The sequence below is a fragment of the Apodemus sylvaticus genome, chromosome 15 (assembly GCF_947179515.1).
Source record: "Apodemus sylvaticus chromosome 15, mApoSyl1.1, whole genome shotgun sequence".
NCBI classification, from domain to species: Eukaryota; Metazoa; Chordata; class Mammalia; order Rodentia; family Muridae; genus Apodemus; species Apodemus sylvaticus.
This window is the reverse complement of record NC_067486.1, coordinates 85,806,892-85,833,708: the sequence shown is the minus strand read 5'-3', so window position 1 is coordinate 85,833,708 and position 26,817 is coordinate 85,806,892. Positions and strand designations below refer to the sequence as shown.

The 26,817-nt window shown below is 42.0% G+C and overlaps 1 protein-coding gene and 1 pseudogene across 1 annotated transcript; one reads left to right on the top strand and one right to left on the bottom strand.

Moving 5' to 3' along the window:
* The first annotated feature begins 7,027 nt into the window (after positions 1-7,027).
* On the top strand, positions 7,028-8,499 carry LOC127665984 (la-related protein 1B-like; annotated as a pseudogene).
* A 4,120-nt stretch (positions 8,500-12,619) lies between these two features.
* Positions 12,620-26,741, bottom strand: Mcm4 (minichromosome maintenance complex component 4). The gene is made up of 16 exons (XM_052158783.1): positions 26,477-26,741; positions 26,014-26,175; positions 25,571-25,734; positions 25,378-25,479; positions 24,590-24,685; positions 24,409-24,504; positions 23,786-23,924; positions 21,494-21,714; positions 20,892-21,012; positions 18,751-19,010; positions 17,904-18,269; positions 17,223-17,350; positions 16,472-16,679; positions 14,527-14,755; positions 13,951-14,084; positions 12,620-13,286 (listed from the first exon to the last, which is right to left on the bottom strand). The coding sequence occupies exons 1-16, from the start codon at positions 26,544-26,546 to the stop codon at positions 13,194-13,196; spliced, it is 2,589 nt and encodes an 862-aa protein (XP_052014743.1). The 5' UTR covers positions 26,547-26,741; the 3' UTR covers positions 12,620-13,193.
* Positions 26,742-26,817: the final 76 nt, after the last annotated feature.

Below are 26,817 nucleotides of genomic sequence, written 5' to 3'. Positions count from 1 at the left end.
TTCCTGGCAGTTATATAGAAAAACCCCCTGTCTCAAAAAAAGAAGGAGGAGAAGGAAGAAGAGGAGGAGGAGGGAGGGAGGGAGAGAGGGAGAGAGAGAGAGAGAGAGAGAGAGAGAGAGAGAGAGAGGTAGATACTAGATGATATTCTTTTTTTTTTTTTCTTTTTTTTGGATTTGGTTTTTTCCGAAACAGGGTTTCTCTATGTAGCCCCGGCTGTCCTGGAACTCACTCTGTAGACCAGGCTGGCCTCGAACTCAGAAATCTGCCTGCCTCTGCCTCCCAGAGTCCTGGGATTACAGGCATGTGCTACCACCACCGGGCAAACAAAATAAATCTTTAAAAAAAAAAAAAAAAAAAAAGCAGGAATCACCAAGCCCAGCTGTGTAATTTGTATAAAGCAAAACAAGCAAGTCCTAGTTTTTAAATTAAGCTTTAGCGACATTTACTCTAGCTAGAAATACCCAAAGGTTTGGGTTGACTCTTATTATCCAAAATAAACAAAAGGGACAAATTTGTAATAACAGCAACATTCTTCATGTTTGATACCTTAAGTACTGATGTTTTCCTTTTTACTTAATTAGTGAAAGGGTGGCATAAACCTCATTTGTCTTCATTTAAAGACCGGGCCTGATTTAGAAAAGGTGGCTCTAGAAACAGACCATAAAATCCAGAAACAAGGTTGTAAAACTCCCTCCCAAAGAACAACCTGGAAATAACCACAAAACTGGGGAAATATCTTATCTCAGATGGGCCATCTCTGCTGGGCAGCCCTATCTCATTCTGTGCTTAAATGTTCACGATATAGGAATGCAGACCACTGACCACCTGTGACCCCCTAGCACTCACTAAAGAAATACTAGATTACCTAATCCTTCTAGAGAGTTTCCCCAGTTCCCTATAAGAAGGCCTTTGTCTGGGGTCACCATTTTGGAAAATGGTTGACCCCTGAATGCTGGTTGTTCTTGCAAAATTAACGCTCTTTGTCTTTGCATACTGAGTCTGGGGTCTTCCTTCAGCAATTTTCAGACTCTTACATTATAATCTAAAAATGTCCTATAGTACAAGTAGCTAGTATTTAAAAATTATTTAAATAATACTTATGTTTTATTAATAGAAATGGGAGAATACCCAGTGACTCCTTCCAAAGTCTCATTTCAAATCATTTAAACAACGGTTAGATAGTTCATAGAATATAAATAACTATCAATTGAGGGGGGAAACATATGGTCAAACTAGTTAAAATATTTAAATTTTTGGTTATTTTAAGTACATATTTCTTTCATCTGTTACTTTCATTCTATTAGGCAAAATTGTGCTATCAATTATTTAATTTTAGGCACAATATTTAGACATCTATTATGTCCCATGTAAATTTTACATCATAACAGAAAGGGTTCACAAAATAATTCAGACCTAGATCATGACAGTTAATTGCATTGATTTGACCCAAAATTTCATTTCATAGTGAACTTACCAGTTATTCCTCTTTTCTGAAGATGGCTCTTCTGCCTGCCCTTTAGCCTCATCTGTATCAGATCCTGCCGATGAGCCGTCCTAACTACAAGGTGAAAGATTAATGACCCAAAGCTTCAGATGGACTGAAAAGCACCAGACAGAAAAGCTGACTTGACTGATGACACCTCCTAGTCTTCTGATCAGGAGATCCCCACACCAAATCAGATGGTGTCTACCACTTCCAGTCTACAGGGGAACTGACTTGCAGATGTAATCTTCCATCCTCAAAGTCCCCCTCCCCCCTTTTCATCCTATAAAACCCCAAGCACCCCCATGCAACATGCACAGTCTCCATTTCTGCATAGAGACTGAAGCTCTTGAGTTCTGATTAAATGAACAATTTGGCTTCTGGAGATGCCCGTCTGCTTTTCTTTCCATCAATCTGATAACAAGGGACCTTATAATTTAATAAGTAATATAGGCACAAAATGTCAACAAGGGGGATGGTGAATGAGAATTCCTGAAAAAAAAGCTGCCTCTACAGAGACAGAGTGACTTGTTCTTAAGGGACCTGCATACTGCAGTGTGCTTCCCTCTGGACCCAGCATTAGGCACAGGCCACATCCAAACACCAATTTCCAAGAACAAATAAAGCACAAAGAGATCCTTTATTAAGCAAGGCAAAGAGACAAAATGGCTTAATCTGAATCAGGCAGAAACGGCAAATTGCTCTGTGGGTGTTAATTTAAGAGGGAAAAGGTCTATGTTAAAATGAGCTAGGATGAGTTAGCAGGTTCTGATTGGGTATTTTAATTACAGTCAAAATAATGAATTATGATTGCTAGATCTTGACATTTTGATAGTTGGACCTTGCTTATCAGCCTCAGGAACGAGTTAGGCATAACCAAGTGGCCAAATAAAGGAATAGAACTTTGTTGACTAGCCGTAGGAACATAATCTAATGGTTTACAAGTGGGAGTGAAGGCGAAAGGGCAAAATCTACTGACACAATGTTTGCCATGCTTGTGTGGAATCTGCTAGAGTCCCTCACAGACAGTGGAACGCTGCAGGCCCAGAGACGAATTATCTTAGCTCGGGCCAGCTTTAGCACCTGGGACAGCAGGCACTCCTCGCCCACTTCTGTGCTGCAATTACTGTTTTGTGACGAATAGATGAAATCCTGGTGGAATCTATTAAGTTAGCAGACTACTACTTTCCACCAACCCAAGAGAGAAAACTGCCGGTCAGAAAAGTTTTTTCTATTGTGTTGTAATCATTTCTTTGATGTACCCATTGATGTATTTTAAACTTGACTTGATTTATGGCTTTGTTTTGTAAAACTATGAAACTGCTTCCACACTCAAATATGGAATTTAAAGAATCCTAATTATGTGTTCCCTGGGCTGTGGCCACACAAAATAAAGTATCTATTGTTTCCTTTAATATAAGAGCTTTGGAAACAGTGTTGACACCTGTTTTCCCTCCCCTCACTTAGGATTCATCAGTTGTGAGAAAGAAGAGTGGACCCCTGATAGGCTGACAGAGAGGGAGAGGACGCACACATAGAGAAAACAAATGAAGGGAGGAAACTTCTGGCTTCTTCTTTACTCTGACCCAGGACAAAAGCAGGACGAACACACCAGTATGAGGACCCTGAAGATGGAGAGGTCCAAGGAGTTCAGGGCAGGCCCAGGACATGCTGACCGACGTAAGGCCATAGTTTTCTGCCTTCATTCAAGCTGACCAACCCCTGAATTATGGGGGGAAAGCCCCTAAACACCCTGAAAAATCCCAGCCCTCCTTAGAGGCTGTATTACAGGCACCCAAGTGTGTGTGTGTGTGTGTGTGTTCAGCCAGAGAGGGTCCCACCTCTGGGTGAAGAAAGCCCACCAAGCCTTTTGTCCTGAATGAAGACATTACAGGTTTGCCACCTTGTTTTCTTATGACCTCTTTCCCTGTCTGATTGTAATGGTACTACATGACTCCAGTACTTCCTGACATAGTGATAATAATAACCTTATCACTATCGATCATCTCAGTGTTCCCTTTAAACCTCCTATCTGAAACATTTAAACATGCACTTGCCTTTTAGAAAATGACTTAAGAAAGGGAGGGACTCACGATCATGCTGTCATGGTTAGGGCAGGATGTTGGAGAGCGTTATGAAGGACCATGCATCATACCAGAGGCTGCATGATGGTGGTACCTTCAGGTAGGAAAATATTACAGACATTTAGAAAAACATTAAGATGTTGGGGGGGCGGGCTGCAGATGTATTGAGGCCAGGGCAGGTGGGTCTCTGTGGGTTTGAGGCCAGCCTGGTCTATATAGTAAGTTCCAGGACAGCCAAGGCTATGTAGTAAGTGAAGGGACATTACCAGATCTCACCTTCCAAAGCTCAGTTCTTCTCTCCCCAAGCCCTGATCTTAAATTCTCTCTCACCCCAACCCATAAACACCTCACATTAGACAATGATTATATTATATTACAATGTGTGCTTAGTTGGTAAGGGTCCTTGCCACCCAGGCTGAAGACCAGAGTTTGATCTGGGACTCACATGACTTCACTGACTTCTGCAACAGTCCTCTGACTTTTATTCAGTCATGACACACACAATAAATAAATGTAATAAAAACTTAACACCCAGCTGGGCAGTGGTGGCGCACGCCTGTAATCCCAGCACTCTGGGAGGCAGAGGCAGGTAGATTTCTGAGTTCGAGGCCAGCCTGGTCTACAGAGTGAGTTCCAGGACAGCCAGGGCTACACAGAGAAACCCTGTCTCGAAAAAACCAAATCAAAAAAAAAAAAAAAAAAAAAAAAAAAAAAACCAACAACAACAACAACAACAACAAAAAACAAAAAACAAAAAACTTAACACCCAGTGAAAACCCTTGTTAAAATTTGTAGAACTGTGTTTTGGGATGGGTCTTCCAACCCAACTTGCATTTTTGTGTATGGGCCCTAGTTCTAGGAATAGGTAATGCAGAACACTAAGGCCTGTGTGCTCACAATGAGGAAGAAAAACTGCTCTTTACTCTATTGTGTATAGAGTATAAAGGAGAAAAAAAGTTCTCACTTACAAAATCTTGTCTCTAAATTCCAAAGAGCTTGTCAGCATATTACAAAAAATAGCTTACTAAACTGACACGTTCTGGATTTTGAGCTACTTCTGAGTATCATCGTTTACTGTCCGGTAGAGAACTGAAAAGTTCTGGAACAGAATACAGTAATCTGTGCTTTGTTGTTTGGGAGAGGTACAAAGGTCATGTGCCAGCTGCCTTTTGTTTTGCTGTATGTACTGAAAATAACGGACAGACATGTCTAAATTTTTCAGCATCTAGGTTGTGGATGTTAGGGACATCTCCAGTTTTGACAAATTGATTAATTAGCTCATTTTTGTACATTTTATATTGAAATTTACAGGAAAGTTTCTTCTCTGTGAATGACTTTTATATGAAGTGACTTAACTGTATTTGCCTGGTGGTTTGAAGAGAGATGATGTGAGGAGGGAAGTTCTCAAGGAACAGTCATATTTAGAACCTACTTCAGATTATAATCATCGCTACACCAACAATATTTTAACCAGTTCTGTGTGCATAGCCAGTAAGTCCTTACATAAAATATCTACTTTTTCTAGACATTTAAATGTACTTTCTACATTTGAAAGGAAAAGTGGTAGAATCTTTAGGGTAAATAGGGGTTTTTTTGGTTTTTGTTTTGTTTGTTTGTTTGTTTTAAACTTGGGAAACACTGTACTACGTATACTTGTTCAGTAGATGCAGGGAGTGGAGAAAGAAAATTGATGGCCTGCACTAGAAACTTTGGGCTCCTCTCTACCCTGTGTGTGTGCCTCATTTAACTTTGCTGTGCATCTATTGGATAAAATGAGTGCTAAGTTGATGACACATGGTTTTTAAGTATTAAGGAGGTTGGTCATGTAAGACAATATTAGAGTTAGTAAACTAACACACTCAGGGTTCTTTAGAAGAAAGGAACTTCTAGGATGGATCTCTATGAAAGGGAAAGGGATTTATTAGAAGGACTGCAGTGCAGCTGGTGCAAGAATGGCTGGTGACAGATGGAAGGTCAAAGAGTCCAGCAGTTGTTCGGCCATAAGGCTGGATGTCTCTGCAGGCCTTCCCCAGATATCGCAATCCTAAAGAAGTAGGTTCTACTGCCAGGGGGGGGGGATGGGCTTTTCAGGAAAACAAGAAGGTAAAGAGAGAGAAGCTTCCTTCTTTCCTGTCTTTTACACAGGCTGCCAGCATTAGGTGTGGCACAGTTTAAAGGTGGCTCTTCCCACTCCAGATCTGGATTGAAGTTGTATCAGAATTAGAATTGAGTCTTCTGAGCTTGCTAGTTTTATGTCAACTTGATACAAGGTAGAGCCATCAGAGAGGAGGGGATCTCCATTGGCAAAACCAGGATGGACTGGAGTCACCCCTGGGCTGGGGTCTATAAGAAAGCAGGCTAATAGACGACAGGAAGCCACTGGAGAGAACTCTTAAAAACTGTGATAGGATGTTGGAATGCTGCCCTCCACAGAAGATGACTTTCAGCAGGGATGTGGGGCAGAAGGACTCAGCTCCATTTAGGGGGCAGGCCACTGAGAGTTTGGCTACACCCCAGTGAGTATGTAGATAACACACGTTGGACTATCCAACTCTGGAAGGGGTTGGGGGGTAACGAGGGTGAAGGGAGGACAGGGAAGGCCTGGGAAGCAAATATGATAGGGTATATGATGTGAAATCCCCAAGAATCAATAAAAATATTATGTTAAAAAAGAATAAAAATAAAAAAAGAAAAGCAGGCTGAGTTGGACGGTGGTGGCGCAGACCTTTAATCCCAGCCCTTGGGAGGCAGAGACAGGTGGATCTCTTGAGTTTCAGGCCAGCCTGGTCTCCAGAGTGAGTTCAGAACCGTTATGGGAAGCAAGCCAGGAAGCAGCACCGCCCCTGTGATTTACTGCATCAGCTCCTGCATTCAGTTTCCTGTTCTCACTACTTCCCATCATAAACTGTTCTGTGGAACTGTGGGAGATGAACCCTTTTCTCCTCAAGCTGCTTTTGGTCATGGTGTTTCATCATAGTAATAGTAACTCTAATTAAGACATCATTTCAAATGATTTAATTAAACATCCCTAACAGGTGTGTCCAGGCTTTTGCGTTTTAGTTAATTGCAATTGTAGTTAAATTGACAATCAAGAACAGCCATCAGCTGGGGCCAGGGGCCGGTCGGGTCGGCCACGTCCGCTCCCCTCTCCACACTCCGGGTTCACACTCCCCCCCCCAACCCCCATCCCCAGGATCCGCTCGCCGCCGCCAGAGGCCAGAGACGGGGACGCGCCGATGGTGGCTGCGAGCCGGTGGGCGGAGCAGCCGGCGCCCAGGGAGGCAGAGGGCAAGGAAAAGAGGGTGGAGCGGGCCACCAGCCGGGTGGGGGTGGGCAAGAGCCTTTGCTTGCGCTGGGACACAGCGTGCCGCCCGCGGCGGTGCCCGTGAGACGCTGGCGCTGCGCCTGGCGCACAAGACGCGTGCGCCCGGGGGTCTCTCCGCCGCGGAGGCCCGGCCGCCATCGTCACCGCCGAGCAGCCCGGGACCTGCCGGAGGACGCCCGCGAGGACCCAGCGGCAGCCGGCTCCGAGGACAAGCCGCAGCCGCCAAAGGGGAACCCGTGGACCAAGAAGCTGCCACAGCACCTGTCCCCCGTGGACACCGGCGTGGGACTCCCCGGAGGCCGCGCTCTGTTCCCCCAAAATTACAAAAACGGGAAAACTCAGAACAAAGGCTAGTGACTTCAGTGATATGGCAAACTGGCCAACACCAGGTGAATTGGTTAACACAGGGTCTCAGAGTGTTTTCAGCCAAGGAAATGAAAAGCCTCAAATTAGATAAGAAAAAAAACAAAACAAAAAACTAGATGGTCCTATTGAGAACATGTGCGAGGATAAGGCTCAGTCAAGCAGCCAACGGAAGAGAGCTAATAAACACAAATGGGTACCACTCCACTTAGAAGATGATGTGAGACCAGACAGCCAGGAAAGTCTCGGAACGGCTCTAGATGTCAACCTGAAGCAAATAAACCAGACCAGCGCACAGTAACAGAAAGTGATACCCGAAGTTGGAGACAGGATAGAGAAAAGAGAGATGATGATCAAGATGAAGTATTCAGTGTGAAAAGGGAGGGTAGTACCATCCGAGGTTCCTCTACAGGCCGGGAAACCCTAGATTAACTTTGACTACTCATATGGTTATCAAGAGCCAGGGGAGAGGACAGACCAGCCATTCCTACAGAGCTAGCTTAACACTGGCATGATGCATTGTTAAGGTGATGGCACAGGTGTGCAGGCGTATCCTGCGGAAGAAACACTACTTAAAGAATACAGTAAGCGCTAAATTGAGTATTACTTAAGCATAGAGAACTTGGAGCATGACTTCTTTCGAAGATGGATGAGCAGGGATTCCTGACCATTTTCCTGAGTGCTGGTTTTCACCGTGTGCAGGCTCTCACCACAAACCTTAATCTCATCTTGGAGGCACTTAAGGATAGCACAGTAGAAATTGTACATAAGAAAATGAGGAAAAAGATACAACCAGAAAAATGGCCAATTCCAGGCCCTCCTCCACGAAATGTGCCACAAACAGACTCCTCAGTTGAGTGACTGTCCCGAGTTCATACCTAGTCAGGCCATTGGCTTCCATAATAGTCAGCGATGATCTACTGATGCCCTTGGATGCCATACGACCAGAATATACAGTGGAGTAGGTGACTCCCTGAAACATCATGTAAATAGGAGAGCAAATCGTGCTGCAGAAGTGAGTAATCAAACTGCCTTCTGTTCCAGAATGTCTACCACCACCCCCTGGTGGATGAGATTGGGCCAGCCTGTGGAGGATGTGAGACAGTCCAGAGGATGGCTGTTACTGTAGGAGCTTCTCTTTCCTGTCATTAGCTCAGGTTGCATAGGCTACTTCACTCAAGGTGGGAAAGTTGTTATCATTGGGGAATACTGAAAATTCTGCCTTTGTTTCCAGGCATTTAGACTTTGCCCAGATCAATAAAGTAGAAAAAGAGAGGATTGAGCAGCATTTCCAAAATTGTTAAGTCCTTTGCTATTTTGACTGACTCCTTAATCCACATGTTGTTATATTTCACATGTAGTATAAGATGTATTAACATGAATACTTAAGGGGTAAGAAATCTAAGTTAAATAAGGGCAATTTTCCCTTAATGCTTCAAAGGGAAAAAAAAGGATATCAGAGTATACGTTGTGCTAAAATCCATACAAAGGCTGACTGGGGGGTGGGGGCATTATGGACGTGATGTGCAACTTTATCACACATGAGCAGAGAGGAATGGGATGGGATGTTCCAGACCAGAATGCTTCCACTAGAAGACACTTTCAAATCTAGCCATTGCTACATGTGTGGTTTATTTAACTTTATTGTTGACATGTTTTGTTTTGTTTTTTAATTTACTAATCTGTTTTCTCTCTCTTCATTGGTGTGTTTACATGTGTGTATGTACAGATGCCCACAGGGGTCAGGAGTCAAATTGCCTGGAACTGGAATTACAAATATTTGTGAATCAAGGTGCTTTTAAGCATTGAGCAATTTCTCTTAGTCCCTAAATTACAATGTTTAAAGGAGGTAATTCCCACTGGTTTCATACATTAAGCAAACTTTTAAAATTAAGCTCTTTCAATATGCTTTGTGAGGTCTCAGCTGTGCTAAAACTTTCAGCTAGTTAGAAATGTGAACAAGATCTTGGCTAAGGGATGCCCTTCCTTTTTAACTTACCTCAACCCATTATGTCATGCATTAGTCATGGAATCCCAGAGGCAGCCAAAGGTCTACCTGTATTATTTTAATTATAAGCAGTTTCTATTTTACTTCTATTTCAAACCTTCCATGGGAATGTTTGAAACGACAGTGCCAGTTAGCTTCTTGACATTGCCCAATTGGACACAGAAAATCTTACGAGTTCTGGTATTTAGGGGTACAGGAAATTGAATGAGAAACTTAATATCTTCATAGTTTAAGTGTATCTTTCCCCAAAATAGCTATAATAGGAAGATAATTCACAATGCAGAAAACTTAGATGTAAGTTTCCAACTTCACCTGGAGGAGTCAGAGAAAAGAAAACTTTGGAATTTAGTAAATCTTATGACAGAAGTTATGAATTGTTTAAGAAATGCAATGTTAGGTTTGCTGATTATCTGTAATTCCAGCACCTAGGAATATTTATACATGTATAGCTATATATTTCTTTACATTAAATTACAAAATTTAGCCAGGCAGTGGTGGCACATGCCTTTAGTCCCAGCACTTGGGAGGCAAAGACAGGTGGATTTTTGAGTTGGTGGATTTCTGAGTTCGAGGTCAGCCTGGTTTAGAGTGAGTTCCAGGACAGACAGGGCTATACAGAGAAACTGGTCTCAAAAACAAACAAACAAACAAAAAACAAAAAACCAAAAACAAACAAACAAACAAACAAAAACCCCAAAAAACAAAAAACCAAAACCAACCAAAAAAACCCCAAACGAATTACAAAATTTAGAAACATATTGCTAGTTGTCTTAGTCAGGGTTTCTATTCCTGCACAAACATCATGACCAAGAAACAAGTTGGGGAGGAAAGGGCTTATAGAGCTTACACTTCCACACTGCTGTTCATCACTAAAGGAAATCAGGACTGGAATTTAAGCAGGAAGCAGGAGCTGATGCAGAGGCCATGGAGGGATGTTTCTTATTGGCTTGCTTCCCCTGGCTTACTCAGCTTGCTCTCTTATAGAACCCAAGACTACCAGCCCAGGGATGGTACCATCTACAAGGGGCCCTCCAACCTTGATCACTAATTGAGAAAATGCCCCACAGCTGGATCTCATGGAGGCACTTCCCCAACGGAAGCTCCTTGCTCAGTGATAACTCCAGACTATGTCAAGTTGACACACAAAACCAGCCAGTACACTAGTATATAAGGTTTACTATTTATTGAGTACATAGAGCCTATTCAGTCAATGTGGGTATACATTATTTTTTTTTTTTAGATTTATTTATGTATATGAATACACCGTAGCTATATTCAGATACACCAGAAGAGGGCATTGGATCCCATTACAGACTGTTGCTGGGAATTGAACTCAGGTCCTCTAGAAGAGCAGTCAGGCCGGGCGGTGGTGGCGCACGCCTGTTATCCTAGCACTCTGGGAGGCAGGGGCAGGTGGATCTCTGAATTCGAGGCCAGCCTGGTCTACAGAGTGCTAGGCCAGCCAGGACTACACAATGAAACTGTCTTGAAAAAACAAAAAACCAAAAACAACAAAAAACCAAGAGCAGTCAGTGCTCTTAACCACTGAGCCATCTCTCCAGCCCCTACATTACTTGATTTTAAATATTAATATGTTCTCAATCTTCTAGCCATCATCTAGCTAGGCTGAAATTTTAATCTGGGGAAAAATTGGTCTATTTCCTACATCAATTCTACAATGCTAGTGACTGAAAATCAGTAACTGAACTTCATGAATACTTTATAACTATCTAGTGGTAGCAATAGCCATTTTCTTTCTTAAAATAAGGAATTTAAATTATGTGTTAGCAGTTACCTATGGAGGCCAGAAGAGGGCACTTAATTCCCTGGAGCTGGAGTTTCAGCCACTGGGTCCTGGGAACCAACTCAGTTCCTCAGAGCAGTAAATGTTCTTCACCACCAAGTCATCTCTCCATTTAAAAGAAATCTCAAGAACTACATCATATATAGTGGTCTTAGAACATGTTTTCCTGTTACCTTCAGGTGCCTGTGAAAGTCTAGGTAGTTTGACAAAGAATAATGCCACATATTTGAGTGCTTAGTGACGGAGAAGTGGAATGATATGAGGTATGCCCTTGTTGGAACTGGCCACTGAAAGCTGTGGGCTTTGAGGTTTCCAATGCCCATAGTAGGCCATGCATGTATTTCTCTGCCTGTGGATCGTGGTGTAGCTCCCACCTACTTCTTCAGCCACCATGATAATGGACTAAAGTGAAACTGTAAGCAAGCCCCGAATTATGTTTTCTTTTGTAAGAGTTGCTTTGGTCATGGTGTCTCTTCACCCACAGAACAGTGACTAAGATACACCTGAAACAGTGACTAAGATACACCTGAAACATTTTTTTTAAAAGATTTATTTATTATATATGAATACTTTGTAGATGTCTTCAGACACTTTTTCTTCTCTCTCTGGCCCTGCTTGCTCCAGCCCAAAGATTTCTTTATTTTTTATTATATGTAAGTACACTGTAGCTGTCTTCAGACACCCCAGAAGAGGGCGTCAGATCTCATTACGGATGGTTGTGAGCCACCATGTGGTTGCTGGGATTTGAACTCAGGACCTCTGGAAGAGGAGTCAGTGCTCTTAACCGCTGAGCCATCTCTCCAGCCCCCACCTGAAACATTTTAAGTCTGAAAAGCCTATAAAGTCAATACTCCCAACTCCTCTGTCCATTTAGAAAGTATGTGTCATGTGACATACATAGTAAACCTTTTCTATAATATTCTGGAAGCCCAAATAACTGGCTCAAGATAAAACTTAAGTGAGACATGTCTAGATAAGATTTGGTTCCAGCCAGAACCATGAGTTCTAGCTCTTGTTTTGGGATTTCAGATAAATCATGAGATTTCTTGTGCTGTCTTCTGTTAAAGATCTACATTCATAGGATGTCTGCAGGGATGACACATGAAGCCATCTTCTGTACAGGAACTCATATACCAGTTCACATAAGTGAAGCAACTAGATTAGGTAAATGGCTATGGCCTTTGGTGATGTCACAACTAAACTACTCCTTCCTTTGAAATATATCATTTCCATGCCAACATGAATGCTATGTAAACGTTCAGTTTTAGATCTGTAAACCTAAGCTGTGCGAATTCCAAGTTACATTCAAGTCTACTTCATATAATTCAAATGGTTTAGAGATTTATTGTAGTAATATTTACATAAATGATTTAATTCTACAATAGCTTTGAAACTAATGGTCTAAAGATCTAAAAAAAAAAAAAAAAAAAAAAAAAACCACGAAATTTATACCTTGATTTTTTTAATTACCTATAAAGAACTATTATGATTTCAAGAATACAGTACTTAGCAAAGTTCTGCTCTAAATGAGAAATAGTTTTAAGCCAAGTATTACTTTTCTATATTTATTTAGAAAAAATGTATTACACATTAGGAAAAAAAACAGAAGGCAACTTTTTCAACCATATTTTTTTTTGTTGTTCTAATAATAGTTATAGGAAAAAGTCTCTGTAAAGAAAGTCCAGGTCCTATGAAAATCCTTAGCCCATCACATCACAATAAAGGATGTATCTCTGCCAATTTGTTACCTCCAAGCACATAATCTTCCACACACTAAGGACATAGCTTGTGCATACAGCATGCACAGTACTCTTAGCACATCCTCAGCACTGCAATGCAACAAAGGCGAAGCCCCCAGATTAAAAAAACCTCCAAAACTGGGCCTAGGCTCTCTGTACAGACAGGTTAAGAAGCAAGGTGCTTAAAAAATATGGCATATCGAGAATATTACATCTTCTGTATATGCTGATAATTTTAAAATATTAAAAAAAAAAAGGTGAAAACATACATTTACTAGCAAATACACTCCAGGATTGAAGATGTTTATATATTGGAATACTAACTGCCTTTCAGACTCCATTTGCATCAGTAACAGTGACTGACTCTAGTCCAAGGGCCATGCAGCTCAGAGCAGGCGGACAGTCTTCCCAGTCACTGTCAGGAAATCATCATCAGCCAAAGCACGCAGGGCTTCTTCAAACATGTCCTTGGTAATTGCCTAGGAAATGAAAATGTCACAGATTAAGTCCTTACTATTAGGTACGCATACTTTAATGTTAAACTACCCCTTAGAGTCGTCCTTGTCTTTCTGGTGGCTGTAGGCAATTCATTTTGCTTAGTTACATCTTACATATATCTTATTTACTTTGTGTGCCTGTCGTCTGGTTGTAAGTGGAGGTCAAAGGACCACTTTCCGAAGTCAATTCTCACCTCCATCACACAGGTCCCAGAGGAAGAACTCACCTCATCAGGCTTGGTAGTAGGTATCTTCTTCCTACCGACCCACCTTATCAACCCTGCTAGAAAGCATGTCTTACCCTGTAAATCAGGGTGGCAAACTGGCAAACATTTCTTTAAAGGACTAGGTGTCTGTTGTCTTTTCTAAGCTCAGCCTTCACCATGCCAGTGCAGTCAAGGATAAGTAAAACAGTGTTATAAACATAAGACAAGCAGGCCTTAACTTTGACCAACATTTTTTATACTAATAATTCATGTTTAATTGTAAAAGGTTATGCAAATACTTCATGCCTAAAACAAATCTAAACTCCAAACAGGTGTACTAACATTTTAATAATGTATTTCTTAATGATGTGTTTATGGAAGAGGCAATCTTATTTACAATCATTACTTACACATATATAATACATATATATAACACTTACTGTGTCAGATTGTCCCCGAATATCTTCAAACAGCTGTTGGTACTTTAAGGCTGGTGTTTTACCCTTAGATAAAATAAGTTTTCTCAATGCTTCAGCTAATTCTTCTTTCCTTTTACGAGAAGTGGCACTCATTCCTATTTCAAAAAGAAATCAATGGAAATGTTTCTACCATAAATAAGTGAAATGTTAGATTCCCATAAATATTCCTTCAGTAGTATTGCCAAGAAAGGTAGAATAGCCTAATGCCAGAGCATATTCAAGAGCACAAGGTTTTGTTATTTTAATTATTTAATCTATCACTAGCTACTTGCCACTGAAAGCCTATACAAACTGTTTAGCAAGTATAGTCATACTTATTAGGAGACCAAATACTGTGTTCAGAGCATTACTCTGCGGCCCACCTTGCCTGGAACCCCTGGGCCCAAAGGACTTCCTGCCTCAGCTTCCTGCACAGCAGGACAAACGTGCCTGCCTGCTTCTCCACTGAAATGGATTTTAATAGATATAAAACACCAACACCAGAGGAGATAGAATCTCTTTTGAGTTTAAGTTTCTGGTTCAAAGCAAGTAACAAACCTGTGGTAAGAATAGATATGTCCACAATGCCGGTACGGGGGTCAGTTGCAGACTGCTTCAGAGCTTCTCGGTGAAGGCGCTTGGCCTCTTCCACATCGATTGCTTCAACTTTGTTTGAAAATCTTACTTTAGCATGGGCTTCTGCTAAGCGAATCAATGACTCTAGCTGTCGAGGGTAAGCAGAGACCATCCCCCGGCTGCTCCCGATCTTCCTCATGTTTACATAAGCCTATTGAAGGTAGGAAAAAAAAGTCAAGTAAAACCACTGGCAACAAGAACATTAAGCTTTGTGGATGACATTGAACAGTTAGGGTTCTGTTCCTGTCAGCCTGCAGTGGAGGCTTGCTGTAGGTAATTACAAATTGGATCTAGGCTGTAGACTTGAAACTCACCCACACAGAAACACAGGATTTTTACATCAATATATGGTGATATGAAGTGTTTGACAGAAAGATTTCTTGTACGCATCTTGTGAATATAGATAGGTATCAGAAGAATGTATGTCTGGCCCCCATGAATATAATCTACAGCACCAAACACATATTATACATGCATGCATGCATACATACATACATAGACAGACAGACATACCCCCACCACCCCCACTACACAAACCAAGCAAAGGAAATAGTGGCAGAGGAAAGCAATCAGAGGGCTTGTAGGAAAAGACCTGGCAAATGACATCCAAAAGATCTACTTTGCAAGGCATTTAAGTTAACTAAATAATGTTTCAAAGAGAATTAAATCATTTTACATAGTTTCATTTATTTCATGATATGAATGAAAAATTACTACCATCTGTAACCTTCACCTAGCCTTTTGTAACCTAGCTAGGGCATAAGCCCATCAAAGGACATGCCATAACATAATACTCAGCCCAAACAAGCCCTAGCCCATTCCTGCTCAGTTTATAATATGTGGGAATTTAAATATCAACCATCTTAATGTTGAGGTTTGGTCTTTTGCTTTGTATTATAATGCTAAGGGTTAGCCCCCAAGACCTGGTTGCCCCAGAGAGAGCCAGCAGGACAAAGTCTAAACTTAGACCCAAGTGACAATATGTGACCCTGTCCTCAAGTTATTCCTGATTGGTAAATAAAGATGTCAACAGTCAATAGCTGGCAGAAGAGACATAGGTGGGGCTTAGGGTTCTGGGCTTCCGATACGGGGAGGATACAGGGAGAATCACTAGGGTGGTTCTCAAGAAGGTGAAGAGAGGAAGAAGGTGCCAAGTTAGGTACGTCATGAAATAATGGTCACATGGGTTGGCTAATTGGAGTTAAGAGCAGCCTAGAGGAAACATGGCAAATTATATAGTAGGATTATTGGCTTGGAAATAAACATAATAGCATAGAGGCTAGGTATCTACCAAGCTCTTGTGCTGTTTAAGGATTATTGTAAATATAAAGGTTGTGTGTCAGCTAGGCGGTGGTGGCGCATGCCTGTAATCCCAGCACTCTGGGATGCAGAAGCAGGTGGACTTCGGAGTTCGAGGCCAGCGTGGTTTAGAGTGAGTTCCAGAACAGCCAGGGATACACAGAGAAAACCTGTCTTGAAAAAACCAAAATCCAAAAATCCAAAAGTTGTGTCTTCTATCCAGGAACCAAATGATCAAAGGCAGGGTGGAAACCCCCGATTGGGACTAAAAATTTCTACAACTTCTTACTCGATAAAAACAAGCAAAGTGGGCTGGAGAGATGGCTCAGCGGCTAAGAGCACTGACTGGTCTTCCGAAGGTGCTGAGTTCAAATCCCAGAAACCACATGGTGGCTCACAACCATCCGTAACAAGATTGGACGCCCTCTTCTGGAGTGTCTGAAGACAGCTGTAGTGTACTTACATATAATAATAAATAAATCTTTAAAAAAAAAAAAAAAAAAAAAAACAAGCAAAGTGAGGTTAAGAGAAACAGAGTTACAAATGTATGTTTCATATGCCTGGTTACCTCAATGAGAGCCTGGCTGGCCTCCTCACTCAGCCGGGGCATGATGGTACTATGTGCATATGCAATGTAGTCTTTCAGCACTGCCATGTCCAGGAACTCTTCCTCCACTTGCTCCTCACTTTGGTAGTACAATGAAACCAGGTGATGAGCTAGACGCCGGTCATATGCCTCATCCTGAGGGTCTAGCATGAGGAAAATGAGATCAAACCTGACAAGAGAAAAATACTGTTTTCCTGAGACACCAACATACTTACATACAGGACTTAATGGTGTTAAAGCCACTCATCAACGGCACTGCCCACATGCCACAGAAAGCTGCCGTGTCTCCATGGTTTTTAATATTTCCCACAACAGACCAATCCTTAGTCCAGCCTAGGTAAGAGCAAAGTAAAAAGTTAAAACTCTCTTCTGAGAAATGTTACTGTAATCCAGGACCAGTTGGATATTGTATTTGGATGAAAACAACTTCAACTGTTTGGAGGACATAAGGAGGATACTTCAGTGATAGAGCACTTGCCTAACAACACAGGAGGTTTTTCATTAAATCTCTAGCACCACAAGAAACAAAGCAAATTTAGTCAAATAATTAGGACACATAAATCTCGCCAAGAGGTCTGACAAACCAAATCTGAGTCAATGTTTAATATCAGTGAAGAAACTGTTAGCAGTGGTCAACTGCTTTTCAATCTCCAGCTGTCAATTCTATGAATAAGCAAACAGAAGCATTTATCATACAGAAATGTTTTAGTACCTTGACAACAATGTGTGCGGTAGTTGGATATTTTCAATGGTTGTTTTTTTAGGATTCCACTGAGACTCAATAGGATTTGCAGCTGCCAGGATAGAGGTGCGTGCATTGAGCTGACAGATGATCCCAGCCTATATCAAAGGAGTGGAGTTAGAAGCCTTTTCCTGACTCCCATAAGAGGAAAACCATCTTCATCTGACCTCTGACTAACCCCCATTTGCTCTGCCGGTTCTACACAAAGATGGTACCCTGTACTCAGATTCATGTCTAGGACTGAGCTTAGGCATATTTATTCTGCAATCACATTTTTAGTTTAAATTATATTTTATGTACTGGGTGCTTTGCCTGAATGCATGTTTGTGCATTACATGTGTGTTTGGTAATCTTGGAATTTAAAAGAGGGCTCCTTTGGAACTGCACCTACAGAAGACAGATGGTTGTGAGCCACATGTGAATGCTAGGAATCAAATTCAGGTTTTCTGGCCAAACAGCTACTGCTCTCAACCACTGAGCCATCTCTCCAGCCACATTTTTCAAATCAGAAACCAAACTGGTAGTAACACCAACTCAAGCTTGTAGGTACTATATATTAGTGAGTAAAAGCAACTAATGTAAGAAATTTCAAAACAGATCTGTAACTGCAAACTGTTGTGAGCCTGCAGTCACAGTGACACCAGTACTCACCTTTGCAATGGACAGAGTCTGCTGTTCCATGACCTCATGCAGCACAGACCTCGTGCTTTCACTCATTTTGTCAAATTCATCAATGCAACATATACCGTTGTCACTCAGGACAAGGGCACCTGTCTGAAGGACAAGCTGCCTGGTCTCAGGGTCTTTCATCACATAGGCTGTGAGGCCAACTGCACTGGAGCCTTTTCCAGACGTGTACTGGCCTCTGGGGACCAGGTTGTACACATACTGCAGTAGCTGGGACTTGCTGGTGCCAGGGTCACCACACAGAAGGATGTTGATCTCAGCACGGAATTTACCCCTTCCAGTGTGACTGAAATCCTTCCTCGTTCCACCAAAGAGCTGAAGTAAGATTCCCTAAAAAACAAATAAATACATCCAAACATTCATTTGTTGTACTTTCTATGCTTAGTTTATGTTCTAGAGGTTCTTTTCTATTTTATAAGTTCAAAGTATTACCAAAATCATCTAAGAGTGCTCAGGCCATTCTACATATTCCTAACCAATATAAACCTAAGTAGACATTATCCTAAAACTTGACCAGCATGAATCCCTATTCTGACCCCACATAACCTTCTAGGTTTAGGAACATGAATATGAACAGCAGGGATAGTCTATAAACAACAAAATATTCATACTCAAAACATGAATATGCACAGCACAGGTAAGTGTATAGACAACAAAACTATCAAACAAGGCAGGGAGGGGTCAGTGCCTTGCTATGTTACAGAACAAACAGTTCCTCCCTGTGGAAGACATTAACGGTGGCAAATGGATCTTTAGTTACTTGATTCTAAATAACTGAATCTCAATACCAAGCTAAAAACTCCATTGTTACCTTTTTTATATCTTCATGTTCATAAATGCTGGGAGCCAAGGCTGAAGCAAGCCGCTCATAAATATCTGGTTTCCTGGAAAGTTCCTTAAGCAATTTCACACGTTTCTCTGAAAAAAGTTTCTGTTCTGCTTCTTCATCAAGGCCATGCAGTCGTTTTGCATCCGTTTTCCGATAATGAATGACATCAATGTGGGTTTTATAGACAGACTTCACGTTGCTCACTCTTGGATTAACTCTAATAGGTACTGCTCGATATATGCCTAAGAACATATGCAGGAGATACAACTTTACCTTTCTACTTCTCCTCTGTAAGCTCAGTGGTCAGCAAAAGCAATGTGTAGTCCTGGGGGCTCCGTCTCACTTGAGCACCCACTACCTCTTAGTCTTCCAGGCTAAGACCTCCATTAAGAAAGTCAAGACACAGAAGAAATGTCCAAGGGGGGAAGAAACACAGAATTTTAAGAACAGACTCAAAATCATATTTGTAACCATCTGTGTTGTATGAGCTTAGGGAACTATCTGCATAACTACTTAGTACACAATTGTAGGTACAAAATGAAAAAAAAAAAAGAGCTCCATCGTGACAGTATTTAATACAGTAATGTCATTTCCCTGAGCTAAAAGTAAAAAGAATTTAGTGAACAAAATGCTAAAGCCTGCACCAAACAAAAACTTGGAAGTGAAAATCCTAAAAGCTTAAATCTTTTAAAAATAATTTCATGAATAGCAAGACAGTCTATTGACTTAGAGGTGAAGAAAAAAAATGACAATTTAAGGCTAATACTTGGAAAAGGATATTTTCTGCTATCTTCTCATGAACCTAACTGAGGGCTAGAGATACAGTTCACAGAAGAACATTTGCTTAGTATGTGCAAAGCCCTGGGCTTGATCCCTGGCACTGCATGCCACCATCACCCCAAAGAAGGTAATTTAGAGAAATTAAGTGGGAAATAATACATTAACCACTCTAAATGTATACAATGTCTAAGAAAGGTTTTGTTAAACTGGTATATCTGATGCTCTTCTTCTTTAGGTTTCAAACTAGCCTTGAACTTCCCAATAGTAAAAGCTTTCATTTGTATTAGTGTGTAAGATGCCTGTGCACACTCACGTGCTGGGGCGTGTGTGTGGAGGTCAGCGGGCACCTTTCGGGAACTGGTTCTCTCCTTCCATCATGGAGGACTCAGGGAAGGAACTCAGGTTATCAGAACTGCACAGCAAGTGCCCTTGTCCCCTGAACATTGAGAACTAAGGCTGATCTTCTCATCTTTATAGCACAGATCATGATCCTTTAACAAGACAATGTAAATCTCATTAAAAACAGAACACTAGTGGGGTACTTCAGCAGGTACTTGCCACCAAGCCTGATGATCTGAATTCAATCTTCAGGTCCCAATATGGGAAACACCAGCACTTATGTAACGTTTAAAAAATGCAAACCAGATTACACTTCACCCAGAGTTGTGTGGACTAGATTATTAAAGACATCTGGAACAGTCCAGTTTGCCTAGCACTGATGAGAGGGCAAGGGGTGGGGGCGGGACTGGACTCTATGGCTCTCTTATCTGGGGGAAGAAATCCTGACTCACTGAGTAGCTGGGGCAGCGAGCCCTAGACTCAGGAGCCAGGGATCCTTGGATTCAATGCTGTTACTTATCCCATCACCCTTGACCAAGTGCCCACATTCCTCCAAACTGTGGTAAGTCTGCCACATGCAAATGGCATTGAAGACAGGGCACATTTTTCCTGAAGAGACAGCATTTAGAAACACAAATCAATGTAGCAATGAACTGTAACAATCAAAAAGTCAGCAATAGCTTTGCCCTATGTACAAAGTGTTCTGTCCTGCTCTACTCTGGAAGTACTGTTAATCCTTAATTGCACACATAGGAAATAGTAGAAAAAGCATTTATGAATCCCAAGTTGGCATTCTGTCCCTGAGTTACTAAATGCTCCCTCCTAAAGCTGCTCTCATAACATCAACATTACCAATCTGAGACACGTGCGAAGTTCTGAGACATAGCAAGGGCTCACCAGGACCCTGAGTTCTAAAACCTGCATCTGGGAACTTAAAAGGTTAAGCAGTAATAAACCATAGATAGCATAACTTTTGTCTTTTGGTTACAAACCTACATTCTTACCTGTGACATTTACTCTGTCCCCTGGCTGAACCTTGTCTACAAGATCATTGTGGGCAAAAAGGACAACAGTGTGAGGCGTCTGTCCCGCAGGCATGTCTTCAGGAGACTCTTGAAGTTTGATCTGAAGAAGAGAAAAACTTGAGAAACAAAAAAAGTACCATGGAAAACAATTATAGGCCTTTGTATACAGCCTATACAATGTATACAGCCTATGCAATGTCTGCGATATGGCATAACAACACTGAAGCCTCACTGGGCTCTATTTTTTTTTCTTGGTTTTTCAAAAAAGGGTTTCTCTGTGTAGCCCTGGCTGTCCTGGAACTCACTCTGTAAACCAGGCTGGCCTCGAACTCAGAAATCCGCCTGTCTCTGCCTCCCAAGTGCTGGGATTAAAGGCGTGTGCCACCATGGCCTGGCTCACTGTGCTCTAAATTCAAGTCATTAACAAAACCAACACAAATGACAAGAGCAGAATTCCAATGAGGAAGGCTGAAGGTAAACTGAAAAATTAAATTTTGCTGAGGACTTAGAGAGAGGCAGAACATAGGTAGCAGCGTGTGTTGGGGAACCTCATCCTGGGTGGGAGCAGAGTGGTCACATACCATTTGCTTGTCAGAGAAGAGCGAACGGTTGTGGATCAGTGCCATGCTGTGGGTAGTGTGGCAGTGTACACAAGTGCTGGGCTCAGCAATTCGGCCTCGGTCCATCTCTACCCGGGTGGTGTGGGCACAGACTTGGCATTGGAAAAAGGCCTCCTGCATCTCAGGAATCAGCTGTGATGTTCTGATGACCATGCCACAGATGGTGATGAGCTGATCAATGTCTGTAAAGAGAGAAAGCTTGGCTTGACCATCAGCCATTTCCCTCAGCACCCAGGCCCCTGGGTCTGCCACTAAAGCAGAATCTAACTTAAGCAGAAGTATAAATGACCAACAGAGACCCAGCATGCACCGTCACCACTAACAGCTGGGTAGTATCCTCAGAACTCACACAGGATGTTCTGCCCATGTCCAGCTTGCTTTCCTCTCAGCACCTGTAAACTTCTGAACCTTTTACTTTTACCATTTCTCTTGTCCTTTCTCCCCCTCCCTCTCCCTCGTATATGAACACATGCATGCCACAGAGAGAGTGGAGATCTGAAGACAGTTTATGTAAGAATACTCCTACTGTGTGGACGCTATGGATCTAACTTGTGTAGTAGGCTTAGCATCTTCACCCACTGAGCCATCTTGTTGGCTCACTGCCGGCCCACGTCTGGCTCCTTGTTCCTCAAGTGCGCTGTTTAGACGATGTCAACAGGTAAGAAATTTGATGTGTAGGTAAACTGTCTCCCAGTCTTTCATCTTACTCACAAAACCACCTGAAGACCTGAAATCTCAGGTTAAAACTTGAGCTGAAAATGCTTGTGGTATGGGGAGGGTCTGCCTATAATTTCAGCACCAAGGAGGCGAAAACCAGAAAGACTTTAGGGCGTGCTGGCCAGCCAGGTAGTCTAGTCTACTTGCTGAGGGAAAGCCTCTAGAAACGATATCCCACATCTCCTCTGGCCTGTACAGCATGTATGTCCTTACACACGAGCACAGCCTAAACTCTACACCTGGGCAACACGGACAAAGCATGTATGACCCTGGGGATACTCGGAGCCTCTCTCTGACACCTACAAAATGGAGCATGGACATAGTTGAGGACATCATAAATACACCATCTACTTTTGTAGTTAGTGCCTACAAGAAAAAAGCGCTTTGCTTCTCAGCAGTAACAGTATCTATACAACAAGCTTCTTTTATACTCTTACTTTCTTTGTCTGCTCTTGCTTATGCCTCTCCTCTATTTCCTTCCTTAACACCTTCGCTGGCCTCAAAGGCGTCCGTCGCACCAGAACACAGTGGTGACTCACAAAGCTTTTAAATATATTTCATACATTTCCTCTACCTACTTTTTGCCACTCTTAGCTAACCCTTTTCCCCCCTTAAAATCTATATGCAGTTTGCCAACTTCTGAAACCATCCAGCAATTCTTGCCTTCTAAAAGTACTTTTTGTAAAATTATGATTTTTTCCCATGAGCCATCTCCCTCACCTTTTTTTTAAAGGTACATACATAGATGAGTGATCTACCACTAATTTACACTACAACCTTCACACATGAAAACACGTAATTCTGACCTGCTTACAGCACCATAAAATGTCCAAGTTAGGATCCTGATGTCTGAGAGTTGAGCCACCATCAGAATCTAAATGAATTCACACGTCACATGCTTCACTGAATTACATGAGCAGAAAATCTTTCTTTTCTAAAACTTTCCTATTTAATTTGAAATAAAACTTCAATTCTTCGTTGGGATTCTAAGCTTTCTGGAATTAGGCTTTTTGGTTCTAAACACTGTCTCACAAATCCCTGCTTCAGCCAGCTACAGAGGCAAACAGCATTTTCTACTTTCATCCCTGCTTTCTCTCATCTAAAAGAAATTCTACCACATTAATTTCTCACTCTTATCCTTTACAATTTCTATAGGTCCAGGACTTTGTCTATTCCCTAAGGCAAATACAGATACTTATCTTCTGCTCATGTTTTATCTACCCCTCCCCCAGCTAGAATTCTTTCTTACGTTTAAGGAGGAGCTCAGCAACTGCTTTATAGCGGAGCCACTTCTCAGGCCTTCAGTAGTTTTCTTCAGTGACTAAAAACGTGCATACTTATTATATTTGGGTAAATTAATTATACAGTAACGAATTGTTAAGTCCTTTCTATCAGGTATTCCAGTTAAGTTAAAAAAATTGCATATCAAGTTCATAAAAGTATACAGAATAAATCTTTTCACCTTATAATTTAATGCTACATAATCCTTGAGATCTCTTTCTACATAAGGCATTTTTCTACTACTAAATATATTACCTTCTGGATTCAAGTTTCTCATACTCTTTGTCTTCATCGCATTAAAAGGTCTGACTTGAATCTGATGTTCTAAGATGGAGTCAGGGTAACGGTCAAAGAAGATCTCATTGACAGCCATGTCAAAGGTTGGGATAACTTCCTGCAAGAACAAAGAAAAAGATAAAGTGGATGAAGAGATGACTCAGGAGAGCACTTGCTGCTCTGCTAGATAACAGGATTCAGGTCTCAGCACTTTTACCAGGTGGCTTGTAAGCCCCTTTAACCCCAGCTCCAGGGGTCAGAAGAGACCCTCTTCTGGGCTCCACATAATCAGGATTTCAAGGCTCTCTTCAACTTTAAAACTACTCTTGAACACTACCCTGCCTCACCAGTTTCCAATTAACACCCCATTCCCCCACCCAAAAAAGATAATTTATTTCAGGAGATCCAAGAAACCACTAGTAAGACCCATTATTTTAAAGAAACATTACTAATTAGTGAATATAAAAATATACTCATTTTAATTGTAGTAAAACTTTTCTTTAAGAAATAGTCAACCTTTGTAAGCATCCTTTTTACCTAAATGTAATTCCGCTTGCTAGGAACATTTACTATAATTAGGAAACTCAAGGTCAAATTCTTACCTGTGGGTAGGAGATGAGCTGTCTATACAAATTTTTGCCAAATGATTTTATGTGTTCACAGTTAACATTTAAAAATGGCTCGCCCGTAATATTAATCTGTAAGATATATTTACAAGTCATATTTTACTAACTATATTATCTCAAAATACAAAACTTTCACATGTAAATCATATTTGATTACCTCTCCAAGTTGTTGCATGTACAAAGGTTGAGTAATATCTATGCCAACATTTTCTTCTTCTTTGGCCAGAGGATCAGTAAAACACTGAAGGAATCTCTTGATGTAGAGAAAAAATATTAAGCGTTAATGAACTTAGGAATATGTAACTATTATTAAAATGCCAAACACTGAGACCAGCAAGATGGTAATTAAGGATGCTTGAGCGGAAGCCCAACCTCTGGAGTTTGGTCTCCAGAACCCTCAGGGTAGAAAGAACCAGCACCAACAAACTGGCCTCAAACCTCCACATAAAAGCGGTGAATGGCATGTCCCCCTGCCCCCAGCAATAAATGTGTGAAAAACAATTTTTTGAATATATAACTATCTGTACACAAAAATAATTTTTCTTTTTTGGATTTGAGACAGGGATCTCACTAAAAAGCACAGGCTAGCCTTGAACTTGCAGTAACCCTCTGCCCCAGTATTTAAGAGAATACGGGTTTACCACCTAGCTGGTAGTGGTGGCAAGCACCTTTAATCCCAGCACTCAGAAGGCATAGGTATGTGTGAGTTCCAGAACAGCCTGGTTAACAGATCCAGGTCCAGGACAGTCAATAAATAAAGAGAAACCATCTTGAAATAACAAGAACTAACAAAAAAGTATATCACCATGTTGTGCATGGCATAAATTCCCTTTGAGTAATAAATTCTAAACCACTAACAACCTGCTGTTATGCATTATGGCTATTTACATATAGGTTATACTTTCTTCCACTCTGTGGACTTAGTTTTAATATATATAAGCTTACCTGAAAATTTTCTTTGCATGCTGCCACATTCACATCTGTCCCCCAAATCACAAGTTTTTGGCCTAGAGACTGTTCACTTGCTACTGTGTCTTCTGCTGCTGCCTATAGAGAAGACAGGATAAAAACATGTTAATGGAATGAATGGCCTACTTTGCACTCACGATGAACCATCAGATATCTGCTTTGTACTCACACCATCAGACTGCAGATCCACCTGCAAACCCTTTCGTGCTGAGCCCAGGTCCGGCCTCTGCCTCACGGGTGTTCCTCTCACCCCACTTCTTGGGGTTCCTTCCACTCGAGAGCTGGGAGTGCCGTATGTCAACGGTGAACTAACATCAAAGTCCAAAGGAATAGCTATAAAAACAACATATTTTGCTTTACCATAAAATCCGCATAGCACATCAAATCCCAATTTCAGAACGCTGTTTGCCAATGTAAACAGCATACTTATTGCAACCTTTCATAGCCAAAATGGAGTTCTACTATAAAATATGCTTTCTCTGCTCACTAGGTCCAACATTTACCAACTCTGCTTCACTCTCCAGGTGTTTCAGTGAAGACTATCAGCGTACACAGAAGAATGCTGAGGCATCACAGCAGCTGTTAAAACAACAAAACTGACAGCTGACTCACCCGAAGAATGCATCTGAGGAGGGCTGGAAAACAAGGTGTTCTGTGCAGGTGGGCTTTGCAGGTCCGCACCCGGGGAGGTGGGCATTGGCAGCAGCTCTCCGGTGGAAGAATCTTCGCCTTTACGCCTCCGATTGGGAGATGACCTGCTTTCCTCACTTCGAACTTCCGTCATACAAAACAAAAAAAAGGCTTCAGCGCTCACGCTTAGTCTCCCAGGAAAAAACCTTCCCCCCAAGAAACCCGAACTGGAACAGAGGGAAAGGTGTGGGCATTTTTACCCAGCTGAACTGACCACGCCAGACAGCCTGGAGGTGAGCGCCCAGTCATTTGTATATGGGTGACCGGAAGCTACTAACACCCAAGGCCTGTCAACCACACACCAGGCTCGAAGAACTGAGGACGTTCCACACTGCTGCGGGGAGACCCGAGGCGGAAAGGGGGACAGATGAGGGAGGGAACTCACGGGACTGGGTTGGGGTGACTCGTCCGCGTCGGCTGCTGCGGCGGCTCGGGGTGGATGCTGGGGACGACATGGTGTTGTGGTAGCTGCGCGACAAGAGAAATCTGGCTCTCAGTTGACCCGCTCCAGGACCTCTCGTACCTCGGATTCGCGTTACCTGCAAACGCTCACACGAGGGTGAGTCGGAACTCTGCGCCCACCCAGAGTGGGGAACGCTTCAGGGACCGCAAGTTGAAGCGATTCCCGCCAGCAGCTCTGTCGTCACAGCGCCCAGCGGCACCTGGCCAATCAGAGGCAGGTGCACGTAGCTCCGCCTCCGGAAAGCGCCACTGCGCTCCAGGCGC